This window comes from Cucumis sativus, chromosome 1 (assembly GCF_000004075.3).
Source record: "Cucumis sativus cultivar 9930 chromosome 1, Cucumber_9930_V3, whole genome shotgun sequence".
Classification (NCBI taxonomy): domain Eukaryota; kingdom Viridiplantae; phylum Streptophyta; class Magnoliopsida; order Cucurbitales; family Cucurbitaceae; genus Cucumis; species Cucumis sativus.
This window is the reverse complement of record NC_026655.2, coordinates 9,470,938-9,484,217: the sequence shown is the minus strand read 5'-3', so window position 1 is coordinate 9,484,217 and position 13,280 is coordinate 9,470,938. Positions and strand designations below refer to the sequence as shown.

The window sequence follows — 13,280 nt, the reverse complement described above, 5'->3', positions numbered from 1 at the left end:
TTTATTACGTCATTTATTTTCTGTTGCAAATTTCTCAATTTACTACAGTTTTTTCCGCTCTACCATTACACGAACCATTTGAATGACAATAATGTAGCTGAGAATGACAATTTTGAATTTATAATATTGACACTCATATAGAAAAAAGTAGCCAACATTTTAATATATATACGATATAATACAATTTATAATATTCGTACATTTCCAATCAAGTGTCAACAATTTACAAGTATAAAATCTCAACCCTTAATCAAAAAATATTTTAAATAGCATTAGAATACATCTAACAAGATTTTCTGCAGAAGCATAAATGACCAACCGAGAATGCTCGTCTCTGAAAATGTTCTTTGAAAAAAAACTCATGAAGTTGTCGACTCCGGTTGAACCTACAAAGACAACATGTATATAAGCATCCATAACACATACATTTGTGAACCAACATTACCACAACAAAGATGAAAATGGAGGACTACCATGTAGTAATGTGAATGTAAAAGAAACATTATATATATTATGAATCTTGTTTCTAATCAAGAACTTATTTCCTAAACATTGTTTCTAGAAGCTATTAGAATGTTGTTTGCTTTTGCTTCTTATAAAAATTTCATTTTGTATCAAATGGATGTAAAAGGTGCTTTTTTAAACGGTTATATTGTGGAGGAAGCTTACGTAGAACAACCTCCGAGCTTTGAAAGTTTTGATTTACCCAATCATGTTTATAAGTTGAAAAAGGCTATTTATGGCTTAAAACAAGCTCCAAGAGCTTGGTATGATAGACTTAGCAAGTTTTTACTTTAGAATGACTTTAAGATGGGAAAAAATGATAATACTCTATTTATTAAAGTTAAAAATACTGACATGCTTATAGTAAAAATTTATGTGGATGATATTATATTTGGTTCTACTAATTCATCTTTGTGTGAAGAATTTTCCAAGTGTATGCATAATGAGTTTGAGATGAGTATGATGGGAGAACTTAGTTTCTTCCTTGGTCTTCAAATCAAACAACTCAAGGATGACATCTTCATAAGTCAAGAAAATACACAAGGGATTTGCTCAAGAAATTCAAATTAAATGAAGGTAAAGTTGCAAAAACTCCTATGAGCACTACCACTAAGCTTGACAAAGATGAAAAAGGTAAGTGTGTGGATATAAAGACTTATCGAGGTATGATCGGATCTTTACTTTATTTGACCGCTAGTAGACCCGATATCATGTTTAGTGTATGTCTTTGTGCTAGATTTCAATCTTGTCCTAAGGAATCACATTTCCATGCTGTTAAAAGGATAATTAAATATTTGCTTGGAACTATTGATGTTGGATTATGGTATCCTAGAAATGTTGAGTTTAATTTGGTAGGATATTCCGATGCGGACTTTGCCGGTAGTTTACTTGACCGTAAAAGTACTAGTGGGACTTGTCAATTTCTTGGTAGTTCCTTAGTATCTTGGTTTAGTAAAAAGCAAAATTCGGTTGCCTTATCCACTACCGAAGCGGAATGTATTGCGGTTGCTAGTTGTTGTGCACAAATTCTTTGGATGAAACAAACTCTTTGTGATTTTGGATTAAAATTTGATAATGTGCCTATATTTTGTGATAATACTAGTGCCATAAATTTGACTAAGAATCCTATTCATCATTCTAGAACTAAGCATATAGATATTAGGCATCACTTTATTAGAGAGCATGTACAAAATGGTCATATTACTCTTGAGTTTGTAAGCTCCAATAATCAATTAGCGGATATATTTACCAAGCCTTTGAGTGAAGAAAGCTCTTGTAAAAATAGGCTTGAGCTTGGAATTATTCGTTGGGATGCATCTTTATTTTATATCTTACTTGATATTGTTACCGTAATGCATATTGATAGGGGGAGAATTAGACATTTTATATGTGTTCATGTTTTTTTGGGAGAGCTAACTTCATTGGTATTGTTTTTTATGATTCCAAAGGGGAGAAGTATAAGAAAAATATGTTTTTATCAATTTGTTGCATAATTGTTTCTATTGAATAATGCATATTTTTTTAGAGAAAAAATTAATTAAGGACAAAGAAGGTTCTCTTATCAATTGTTTTCAAGTATGTTCTTTGTGGTGAAATATATACATGAGCTTTATGGTTATACATCTTGATAATAGAATTACTTGTTGATCATGTGTGTTTCAAGTTATTTTTCTTCAATGATTTGTCATCATCAAAAAAGGGGAGATTGTTGGCTTTTTGGCCCTTAATCTCAAATTAATTTATTTTAATTATTCAATTAATTTATGTTTTGATGATAACAAATCTGATTTTTTTTTATTGACAATTTTATTAATTTGAATAGACCATATCGTAGAGCTTGGAAAAATGATTCTAACGCCTCTTGAATCACCCAAATCGAAGTTCAAACGAAGAAAATATTGCTAAAAGAAGGTTAACGGAGAAATACCCGAGATGGTGACGTGGCAACCAAACATTCAATTTGAACCAATTAGAGAAAGCCACTTGGAGCAGTGAAGGAGTAACAAATGTGGCTTTTTGTTATGTTTTATTGGCTTTTATAAAGAAAATGAATTTAAAAAGAAAATGATTTTAATATTATTATTTTTCCTTGTGTGTAACGGCTAGTTATTTTAAAAGATGGTGAAGTTGCTTTATTGATTTCTTTTTAAACAAAGTATTTTGAAAAGACATATTTTTATATTATTATTTGTATTGTGTCTAACGGCTAATTAAGTTTAAATCTCAACCATTCATTTTTCTTTTACTTATATCTAATGACTCAAATGATTTTGAATTTATCTTTCCTCTCTTTTTAAATACTTCACATTTACACAAGATCATTAAAAATCTTTACAATCCTCAAAAAGTGCAAAAAACCAACATTGTTATTCTCTCTATAGCTTCCAATTTTTATTCTTTTAATCTTATTCTTGAGAGCTTCTTATTGTATTGTGAGGATTAAATTTGTGAGCTTCAAATTGTATGCTTACTCTTTTAGAGAGTTTTTTTTTTTGTGTGATTTAAAAACTTCAACATATTGTAACGGTTGGATCCTAACCCGTGGAAAGGATCGAGTTTACTCTTGAACCCGAAAAAGGAGCAAAAATCGGTTCGGCTCAAATCCGTGGAAAGAGTCCAAAGAAGATTTTCAATCAAAATCCCAAGAGGTGCTTGGGAAAGTGGATGTAGGTTGAGTTTAACCGAACCACTATAAAATTACGGTGTCTTCTTCTCTAACTCTTTTCTAATTATTTTTAATTTAATTTTAGTTACATACTCTTATTGGTTGAGTTTGATTGCATACTTCCATTCATATATTTTTATCAATCTTGTTATTTAACAAAGTTTACAAAGTTCTTTATTTAAATTTAAAAAGTATCTAATTAGTTGACTTTACTTTTTATTTGTCAAAAAGTTTATTTAAACCCTATTCACCCCCCTCTAGGGTTGCCATACCGATCCAACAGAAAATATGTCCGTTACATGACGGAGCAAGTGGAAGCTCTTGAGCGAGTCTATGCGGAATGCCCTAAACCAAGCTCTTTGCGCCACCAACAGCTAATTCGTGATTGCCCCATTTTAGCCAACATCGAATCTAAGCATATCAAAGTCTGGTTCCAAAACCACATGTATTAGAAAACTTGATGGGGTTCTTCTTCTTCTTCTTCTTCTGCTTGTTATTCTTTTGAAATCATTTATTGAGAGTATTGCAATTTGTGAGTATATCTTGCGTACTATGGAACTGGAATCTCCATCCTTTGTGAAGTTTGGTTGAGTTTATATGCTTTTATGGGATTTGAATGTTTTTAATGAGTTTTGTTGGTCTTTTATAGATGTAGAGAGAAACAAATAAAAGAGGCTTCTTGTTTACCGTCACTAAACAGTAAATTGACGGCCATAAACAAGCTGTTGATGGAGGAGAATGATAGGTTGCAGAAGCAAGTGTCTCAGCTCGTCTGTGAGAATGGGTACATGCACCAACATTTGCAAACTACTAATGTATGCCTTTCTCCTCCTGTTTTTCGTTCTTCTGAGATCATTTCATCTTTATTTTTGTACTCTCTCTTTCACATTTTGAGTAGCTTCTCTTTTATGTTATGTTGATATTTGCCTTAATTCACTTTATAAAATGGGATGCCCTGTGTTGAAGATTTATGAGAATTATGGATTGAAATGATCAATATTATGTGTGTCGTTGTCTTTTTGGGTACTTGTTTGTCTATTGATAGTATTTCAATTGTTTCATAGGCACCAGCAGCAACAACTACTGATGCAGCTTGTGACTCAGTGGCTACTACGCCCCAACATTCACTTAGAGATGCTAGTAGCCCTACTGGGTAATTTCAGAGCCACACTCTACGTTATTTCTTGCATTGTTTATCAAGCTATAATGTTAATTTGCCTTGTCTAATCTATAACAATTATGACAGACTCTTGTCTATTGCAAAGGAGATTTTGGTAGCCTTCCTATTAAAGGCTATAGGAACTGTTGTCGATTGGGTCCAGATGCCTGGGATGAAGGTTCTAATTTACTTTCGTATGTGGCTTGTAAGTTAATATTCCTTAGCCTAATAGCTTTCTAATCTGGATTTGTTGCAGGAGTGTTTTGTCCAACCTAGTTCGGATTCGGTGGGAATTTTGCCATTTCACAAAGTTGCAGTGGAGTGGTAACACGAGCTTGTGGTCTTGTTAGTTTAGAGTCCATGATTAAGGCAAGCATGCTCATACTACTGATATAACAATGTGTATTATGGTAGTAAATAGTGTGAAGTTGAATTTATTTGTTCACCATCACAAGTACTTCTATAGATTGCAGAGATCCTAAAAGATCGTACATCTTGGTTTCGCGATTGTCGGAGCCTTGAAGTCTTTACAACGCTTCCCACTGATGAAGGTGGAACAATCGAACTTGTTTATACGTAGGTGAACTATAGTCGGACATCTATTACAATTTTGGTAGATGGTTAATGACAAATTTCTAGAGGGAATCAATGACGACTGAGTTACTTTAGGTATATGCTCCTACTACATTAGCACCTGCACGAGTTTTTTGGACTATAAGATACACCAAAACTTTAGAAAATGGCAATCTTGTGGTAAAAGTTCCTCCTAGTATGCATCATTATCCTTTTAGTTTGGATATTTGTAAAAAAGGTATACATTGGGTTATACACAAAAATCATAGCATAAGTATAATATAATTGTCATACTGCTTATATTATTTTATTGTCCACCTTAAGGATTCTACCTAGGGGTGTAAGAATATGGGTTGGACCCGAATAACCCGGACTACCCAACCCATATAATAAGGGTTGAGTTGAGTTAGGTTAAAATATGGGTTGGGTTGGGTTAAAAAAAATTGATTTTTTCGGGTTGGGTTGGGTCTCGGGTTGGGGGTTGAAAAATTCGATTCAACCCAACCCAACCCGAATTAATATAATATATATATATATATATTTATGTATTTAATAAAAAATAAAAATTAGGTTAATAATATTCTCAAATCTCATCCCTCGCGCGTCCGCGTCCGCGTTCGCCTCTCCCTTCTCAACGTTTCTGCCTTCCGCTTCCTCTCTCCCTCACGCGTCTTCAAGTCTTCCGCCTCCTCTTTCCCTCGGTTGTCTTCAAGTTTTAGGCCGGAGTCTTCTTCGGCGTCTTCTCAAGTTTCCGACTTCTCATTCTTCGACCTCTTGTCAAGTATCCAGTGTCTCCTTCTCCTTCGTCTCAAGTCTCTGGCGTCTCCTCTTTCGTCCATCTTTAATCAGATACATCCCTTCTGTCCTAATCCAAGATAACGAGACCGGCCCGTAGCTTTCACCCATCTCCGATTTCAACCATTGCGTCTCAGATCTGAGACATCCATTTCGTCCATCTCCAATCTCAAATCTTGATCCTCCTCCGTAAGTATATTAACATTTTGTTTCTTGAATTTTTTAATAATTCAAAACATATTTTTTTACAAAATGTTCAATCCATCGCCAAAATGTTCAGTCCATCTCCACTTACAAAATGTTCAGTCCATCTCCATTTACAAAATGTTCAACCCGACAACCCGTAAAATATGGGTTGGGTTGAAAACTAAATTCGGGTTATTTGGGTTGCCAACCCAAATAATCCGAAAAATATGGGTTGGGTTGAGAATGTCTCCCAACCCAACCCGTTTTCACCCCTAATTCTACCTCACAAAAATAAAGGGAAAATAAATCAGCTAAACTTATTACAATTATTTTATTTATTTAGTTTTGGAGGAAAATAAAGCTAAGTGAGGGAGGAGGAGAAACTTGTAAAATAAATATAATGAATAAAAGAAAGCGAAAAACCCTAAACCATTTCGTAAAATCAAAATAACTCTTTCATCATCATCGTTTTCTTCTTCTTCTTCTTCATCTTCACGCCGTCTCCTCCTCTGTTTCAGCAGATCGGTTTCGCCGCCGCCGTCGTCTTTCTTACGCTCGTGCTGTCGAGCCCTCTTTTCCAGCGGTTTTGCACTGATTTCTTACTCCTTTGTTGTCACTGGTATTCTCCCAATCTTCATCTGCGTTTTCTCTGTCAATTGAAAACACACGAGTTTGAACTTGTCTAATGAAACAGTGGAAGAGTTGTTTGTTTTCTTTAATAACAAAATTGAAACGTGGTTTGTATTTGGCTGATCTGATTTGGACGTGAATCAATCATCCAGTGCTCTACTTTCTTTTTCTTTTTTGGTTCTGTTTTTCGAATTTCTTGTTTACTGGTGATCTAGGATAAGCTGACATTTCCAGAAATCTTGATCAGTGCAATGTATATTTAAGCTACATTATTTATACGCTGCTTCACTTCCATCATGTTTCTTCTCACCTGCTTGTTTTGTAACAATTCTATGGAGATTGTTTTATATTACTCAACGCTCATGGAGTTTCTGTGGATAATGCAGCTGGAAATCTAGTGCGAAAATGCAAGGTTTTCGCAGAATTAATCAATTGGTACGAAGGCAAATTCCTGATGCTAATTTCAAATTGATTAGAGGTTATCCTCTGAATGGGGATGCTGGCTGTAGCTGCTCGGCCCCAATGTCGATGGAAAACAGTTTTACTATTCCTTATCTTTTTGGGAAGTCATATGGGTCTTTGTGTGGTTCCTTCTTGAGGTCTTTCTCGAGGTCGGGCAATCAATATCCGGAAGCCTTCGTATGTATTTTTGTTCGTATACCTACTTTTCATCTTAGGTCGTTTACTAGTATGTTTCATTCTTGTGTTGTTTTGGGAGGTTCTATAACTATTCAGTAAATTCACTTTGGTTCATACTGCATATATAATTAATGACATTTAGTCTAGTTCAAATTGGAAGCTTTTATGAGTTTGTGCTTAATGTTTTAATTCATAAGTAGCGAGACAAGTAAATCTCGTGATATTGGTATTGGTATTGGCCAACACCTGACTGGTGGTTGGGGAGAGGGTAATATGTACAGTATTTGATCAATTATGTGTGTTATGAACATGCCTCTAATACTGACCAGACGTTATATGTGCTGAACGTCTTATTGCTATAAAGTAACGTAGAGTATGAATACATGAGCTAGAACTGGCTCTTGAACTTAATTATGGATCTGAGTCATTTGGTGTACCTGTGGGAATGCCTGCTCTCAAATTACCTTTTAGGTGGCAATTCTTTTTTGGGGGGTTATTGGGGGGATGGGTGTTCTTTGTTGGAGGGAAAGTGGTTTTGGAGTCCGCTTTTTTGGGAGAGGAGTGTTGTGGCAAGCAAGCTTCTTTGCTATTTTGTGGAGTATTTGGTTGGAGTGCAATAGTAGAATTTTTAGGGATGTGGAGAAATCTAGAGAGGTAGTTTGGTAGTTGGTGAGGACTGAAGTCTAATGCTTCCATTTGAGTTTCAGTCACTAGATTGTTTTGTAATCATGATATTGATCTTGTTCTCTTGGATTGGATTTTTTTTTTTTTTTTTTTTTTTTTTTGTAGCTTGTGTTGGTCTCTTGTTTTCAGGAGCTTTTTTTCCTTTTATTCTTTCATTTTTTCAATGTAAGGTTTTTGTGTCAAAAAAAATAAAAAACATAAACTTTACAATTATTGTCTTGTCTTAGACTCTTATTTATTATGTATATGATAGAACACCAAGAAGCTGTGTTCGTAATATATTGATATAAACTTTACAATTACAAGAGGAAATTGATAATCTCAATTCGGAATTGAGAATTGTAGAAAAACTAAGAACATAATAAAAAGAAACTACCCTCTCTGCCTTTCCTCTCTCTCAATGAAGTTTTGCAAAAATCCTTCACAAAATGATCCCCCTTCTCCGTGCCTGCAACTTCTCTATTTCACTCATTTTTCTCTGGCTAACTGTGGTCTCACCACTGTGGGACCCTTAGTGCTCACTCTCCCACTCGCACGTATGCTATCATTCTTCCCTTTCCTGCTATATTTAAATACAATTGGAGGTCTAACAATATCCTATTTTCCCTCTCAACAAAATATGTGTAGAGAACCACCTATTTATTCTGTAAGTAGTCTGTCTAAGCTGTATTTAGCTTGCGTCAAGCTGATGTAACTTTTCTAGGAAAACAATGTGGTTATAGTTCTTTTCTTCTATGATCCTTGATAATTGGTGCCTTTCTGTAATTTCCTTGCCATCATTGGAGATTGGTTATCTTCCTCTTATCTACCTCTTTTCTTTCAATGTTGCTGAAAATTAGAAAAAACTGTCAACTATCCTTGTGAGAATTTTTTTCAGAAACTGTGTATAGCGGTACTCGTTGAGAAAGACAATATGCAAATGTTTTCTTTCATTGTTGCTGAAACTTAGCTTGCTATTGGTTTTTGGGTACTCATTGGAAGCAATATCTATTCATTAAGAGTCTGTTTTGTAACGTATCACTTTATAACAATTTACATCAATATTTAACAGAAAAATATGAGCTCTCAAATGGAATTTGTGCCTTTGAGAAAACATGCATCTTCAACTTTTTCAGCATTCCAAAGTTCTAGGCCACATTTTTTTCAGTTGGCAGAAACTGCAGCTCCTTTTTCTAGTAGGGGCATTGCTACGACAAGCTCGATGGAATCAGCTCTACAGGGATCCCCTGCAGTTGATTCTGTTATACCACCTCGCATCAAATTTAAGAGGCTTGATAAAACCTCAAGACACATAATGCAGGTATTCACATTTCTGAGTATTGTTGGAAAAGAATTAATTTCACCTCATCTTCCCTTCTGTATGCTTTCAATACATTGCTTTCTTCTACTCACAGATTTTAGATAAGGAAGCTGTTGAGGAGGTAAAAGCACGAAGAGAAATTCCAGATATAAAGCCAGGCTATATTGTGCAGCTCAAAGTGGTAGAGTTCATTACTCGTATTCTTTCATTATTTTTCTCTATGAAAGTACTTGTCTGTATAAAAAGAAGGGTAGAGTTCATTTCAGTCAAATCATATCATGTTGTTTCATTACCTTTAGACGTTTTTAATACCTAAAGGCAGTTGTAGATGAGTTTATTGAACAGCTTTTGGCTTTTGAACAGGAAGTACCTGAGAACAAGCGACGTATCTCAACATTGAAAGGTATTGTGATAGCCAGACGAAATGCCGGTCTAAACTCAACTTTTAGAATAAGGAGGGTAGTTGCTGGTGTTGGGATTGAGTCCCTCTTTCCTCTGTAAGTATTGCTGATTTTTTTATGTAATTATTTTCTGCAAACGCTACATTCCTAATTTGATTGTCTTTGGCCCTGCTCACCTTTGTGATGAAGAACTGAAGAATTGTGTATCCGGGAAAAAGGACTCGGATACATCTAGACATTCACCTGACACGTATCTGGGACACTAAAAAATGTTTCAAGATTATTATTATGATTATTATTTTCCTAATTTTGGACACGTCTTTCAAAAATATTTAACCTAGAAATGGGGTGGGGGTGGGGGTGGGAATGGAGATTTTATGATAGACTTTATCCATAAATATTGAATTATTGATCCATCCTAAAGTATTAGGACGACCTTTTCTTTCTTTGGTCACTGCCAACTAAAATTTCTACATCTTTTAAGATTTCAATATGATTAAATGACTAAACTTTTTATATTTGTATGATAAATTTATGTACTTTTATCTATAAAGCAGTGTCAATACTTCACGTATTTTATTTCATAAAGCGTGTCTGCAACATGTATGTGTCCTATTTTCTAGAAATTGACATGTCACCATGCATGTCTGTCATCTTTGTGCTTCTTAAAAATTTAATACAAATCATTAACCTTAAGGTGCAAATCTTTATGAATTTGAGTCTTAAATATAATTGGATTTTTAAACTGAAAACAAAGCCATCCTGTCGATCCAAACCAATATTAAAGTGAACTGACAGTGGTTTCGGTCAGTTTATTTCGGCTTTTAGAGTTTTTTGGTTTTCCCTTCACCCTTGATTCTAGTAAAATTGTATATGGTGATTGGTGAACAATACTTATTGAATGTTATGTATTAATATGGACATATATATGTATGGTCTTTCTCTATACAGTTGTTTCTTTAAATGATACTCGCCTCTGATAACTTTGTGCTTCTGACTAAAATAAGTGGTTTGTGCATGACAGATACTCACCGAACATAAAAGAGATTAAGGTATTGGAGAAGAAGAAAGTGCGCAGAGCTAAGCTTTACTATCTTAGGGACAAAATGAACGCGCTTAAGAAGCAGTAGCAAGTTTTCTATTCAATGGGATCAGAAGTGTTTCCGTAACATGGTGCGTTTAAATCCTTTTGAGCGAAAAATCTCACGAGCTTTCATGATTATTTTATCCTGTTTTATGCATGGAGGATCAGCGTGATAAACTAGTGGAGCTAAAATAAGAATAAACAAAAATGACTTCGCATCGATTGCCTCGAGAAGAAAATGTTCTTTCTTTTGTATGATTAGTTGCTCAAGCAAACCGTGTCATCATTTATCTTTTTGTTGGTCGGTTGCCGGATTTTGCCCCTTCCTTGAAATGCCAAAGAGCTTTCTGTTTATAATGTCTGTGGCTGATGAAATCTTCTTTTTGAACTAAGGATATATTTATTACTTTATCATTAACAGGGTTTCCATTCCTTACAAACCTTCCCCGTGCTGTTCATTTTAAATAGATGAAGTGTAGGGCTCAGGCTGTAAACTGCATTATTGGTCGGCAAATTTGTTGGACGAGTTGTATAATATTCTTAGCAGCTTATCCTTGGAGAAAATACCTATCTAGTACTGTGTATCTCTTCATTTAACAATTGTGTAGGACCATAGGTTAAAATAATACAATGTCTAATTCTAAAGGAAAGTACTATGCACTGCTATAGTACTCGGAAACTTTTAGTGTATACAGTTTAATAAATAACTTCCCATGAAGGAGAGATGGTACTAAAAATGTGTTTTTACTCGATTATATGTTTTAATTAATTAGCCAGGTAAACAGTTGATAATCTAATAGAATAAGTAGAAACCAGTTATTATTTTTATTTTCTATGTTTGCTTTTGGTTCCGCTGTTAGTTTTTTCTGAAGTTGTTATAACGTATGTATAGGAAAATTCTAACTTAGGGCATCTAGATCAACGTTGACTAGACTTCTTTTTTAAGAATTAAATGCATAAAATGTTCCCCTTTCATGCAATGGTAGGGTCAGCCTCAGTCTCGAGATGTGATCTTTAGTTTGAGTTTCATCATTTCCTTGGATATGATAGTCTACAAATTTATGCAAAATCGATTATAGTATCTACTTTAAGTCTCTCTATTAAGCATTTGTTTTTAATTCAATGTACTCTAGTTTCTTTTAGTTCTATAATTATTAAAAGAAAATAGGTATGAGAAAAGATAGGTTAAAATAGCATTTTAAAGTATAGGGATATTTAAAAAATAATGGGTGCCTTGTCAATAATTTTTTTATAATTTATACAATCCACTGTTATATGTTTAGATTAGATTTGGATTTAAAAAGTAAATTTTGGATCCAACCTGATTAAGTTCATTTTTAGGTTAATTAGAAAAGCTAATGGCTGGGTATTGGAAAAAAGAAAACTGTGGGTGCGTTTTCCACCAACGAGGAATTTTGGGTCAAATACTTTGCTCGGGAATAGGAATTTTGGGTCGATTCTTCTTTTGTTTTGTTTTGTGGTTCTACTCACCGCCCATCTTTTAATAAAATAGAATAAAATAAATTCCGCTGTTGTTTGTTGATTTCTTCCTCGTTTAGATTTGTGCAAATTTCACCCTACTATCTATTTTTCTTTTTATTTTCCTTTTTTCTTCTTCTAAAGATGGTTTGAGGAACTGCAGTGCAAGTAATGTTTTGCATTCCAAAATTCAAATAAAATATATTTTGAATTAAATTTAGGTTTAAGAAATCTTTAATGTCGATTAAATATACTGTTTTTTTTTTTTAAAAATGAAAATACCAAATAATTTTTAAATTATATTAAAAAGAAAAATAAAAATGAATTGTTAGGATACAAAATATTGATTCAATTTTTATAATTTTATTTTAAACATTTAGGGGTGAAAAGCCAGTTGGTTAAGTCATTTTAAAAAAACTTTAGTCCATTTTTTTGGAAAATCTTTTTTTCTCTAAACAAAATTTAAAAATGTGATTTCTTAAAAATTATTTCAACTAGAGGTAAAAACGTTTTCTGGGAAATCTATTTTTTTTGGTGTGAATTAGTGATAAATGTGATTCTAATTAGGGATAATTTCTCAAATTATATATTAAATTATTTTTTATTGAAATCTTTTCATGGAATTTATTAAACAAGTAGAATAAAGGGTGAATATGGCATAGAACAATTTTTGAAAAATGAAAAAAGCTCACAAGTAAAATAAATTAATCGATTGCACACATAAATAGTTTGAAAAATACTTCACAATTAATTGATCACACACGTAAACGGTCTTATACTCGTCTCAACGTGTGTCAAATTTAAACAAACTATTAGTAATGATGATTTATTTTTGAGAGATCGTTTACCAAATTTAAACGAGATATTAGTAATAATGGTTTACACGATAGTTTAGATCATATATCAAGAATAAAGAAGAAGATGGAAGATAAAGAAGAATGAATAAATTTTAGAAGAGAAAATAAAGATGACGTGAATAGGAAAGAATAAATCTGAAATTTATTAAAAAACGATCGGTTTGTTAATGGACTTAAATTATCTTTTTTTCTCTCTAAATTTTAGAGTCCTCGCCATGTTTGGAGTAAGACTTTATGAGCCGTTTAATTCGTGTTTATGACTGAAAAATAAAATAGTAAATGCTATAGCAAATAATAAAAAAAATGAATTTCAAGTAATTAGTA

General features: G+C 33.4%; 1 protein-coding gene across 6 annotated transcripts; it reads left to right on the top strand.

Annotated features, from left to right (window-relative positions):
• The first annotated feature begins 5,490 nt into the window (after positions 1 to 5,490).
• On the top strand, positions 5,491 to 11,060 carry LOC101216309 (50S ribosomal protein L19, chloroplastic). Of its 6 annotated transcripts, none has more exons than XM_031887988.1 (7): positions 5,491 to 5,885; positions 6,401 to 6,501; positions 6,899 to 7,163; positions 8,887 to 9,135; positions 9,230 to 9,316; positions 9,499 to 9,632; positions 10,561 to 11,060. In XM_031887988.1, the coding sequence occupies exons 3-7, from the start codon at positions 6,918 to 6,920 to the stop codon at positions 10,664 to 10,666; spliced, it is 822 nt and encodes a 273-aa protein (XP_031743848.1). In that variant the 5' UTR covers positions 5,491 to 5,885; positions 6,401 to 6,501; positions 6,899 to 6,917; the 3' UTR covers positions 10,667 to 11,060. The 6 variants fall into 6 exon arrangements, with proteins under 6 accessions (XP_031743848.1, XP_031743851.1, XP_031743849.1 ...); XM_031887989.1 differs by having other exon boundaries at positions 5,500 to 5,885; positions 6,404 to 6,501; XM_031887991.1 differs by lacking the exon at positions 6,401 to 6,501 and having other exon boundaries at positions 5,499 to 5,885.
• The last annotated feature ends 2,220 nt before the right edge of the window (positions 11,061 to 13,280 follow it).

Bases quoted from the DNA above. Each gene is read 5' to 3' on its own strand.
- LOC101216309 (XM_031887988.1), top strand. From the start codon at position 6,918: ATGCAAGGTTTTCGCAGAATTAATCAATTGGTACGAAGGCAAATTCCT. The intron at 7,164-8,886 runs GTTCGTATACCT...AATATTTAACAG, and splicing joins AAGCCTTCGTATGTATTTTT to AAAAATATGAGCTCTCAAAT. The intron at 9,136-9,229 runs GTATTCACATTT...TTCTACTCACAG, and splicing joins CCTCAAGACACATAATGCAG to ATTTTAGATAAGGAAGCTGT.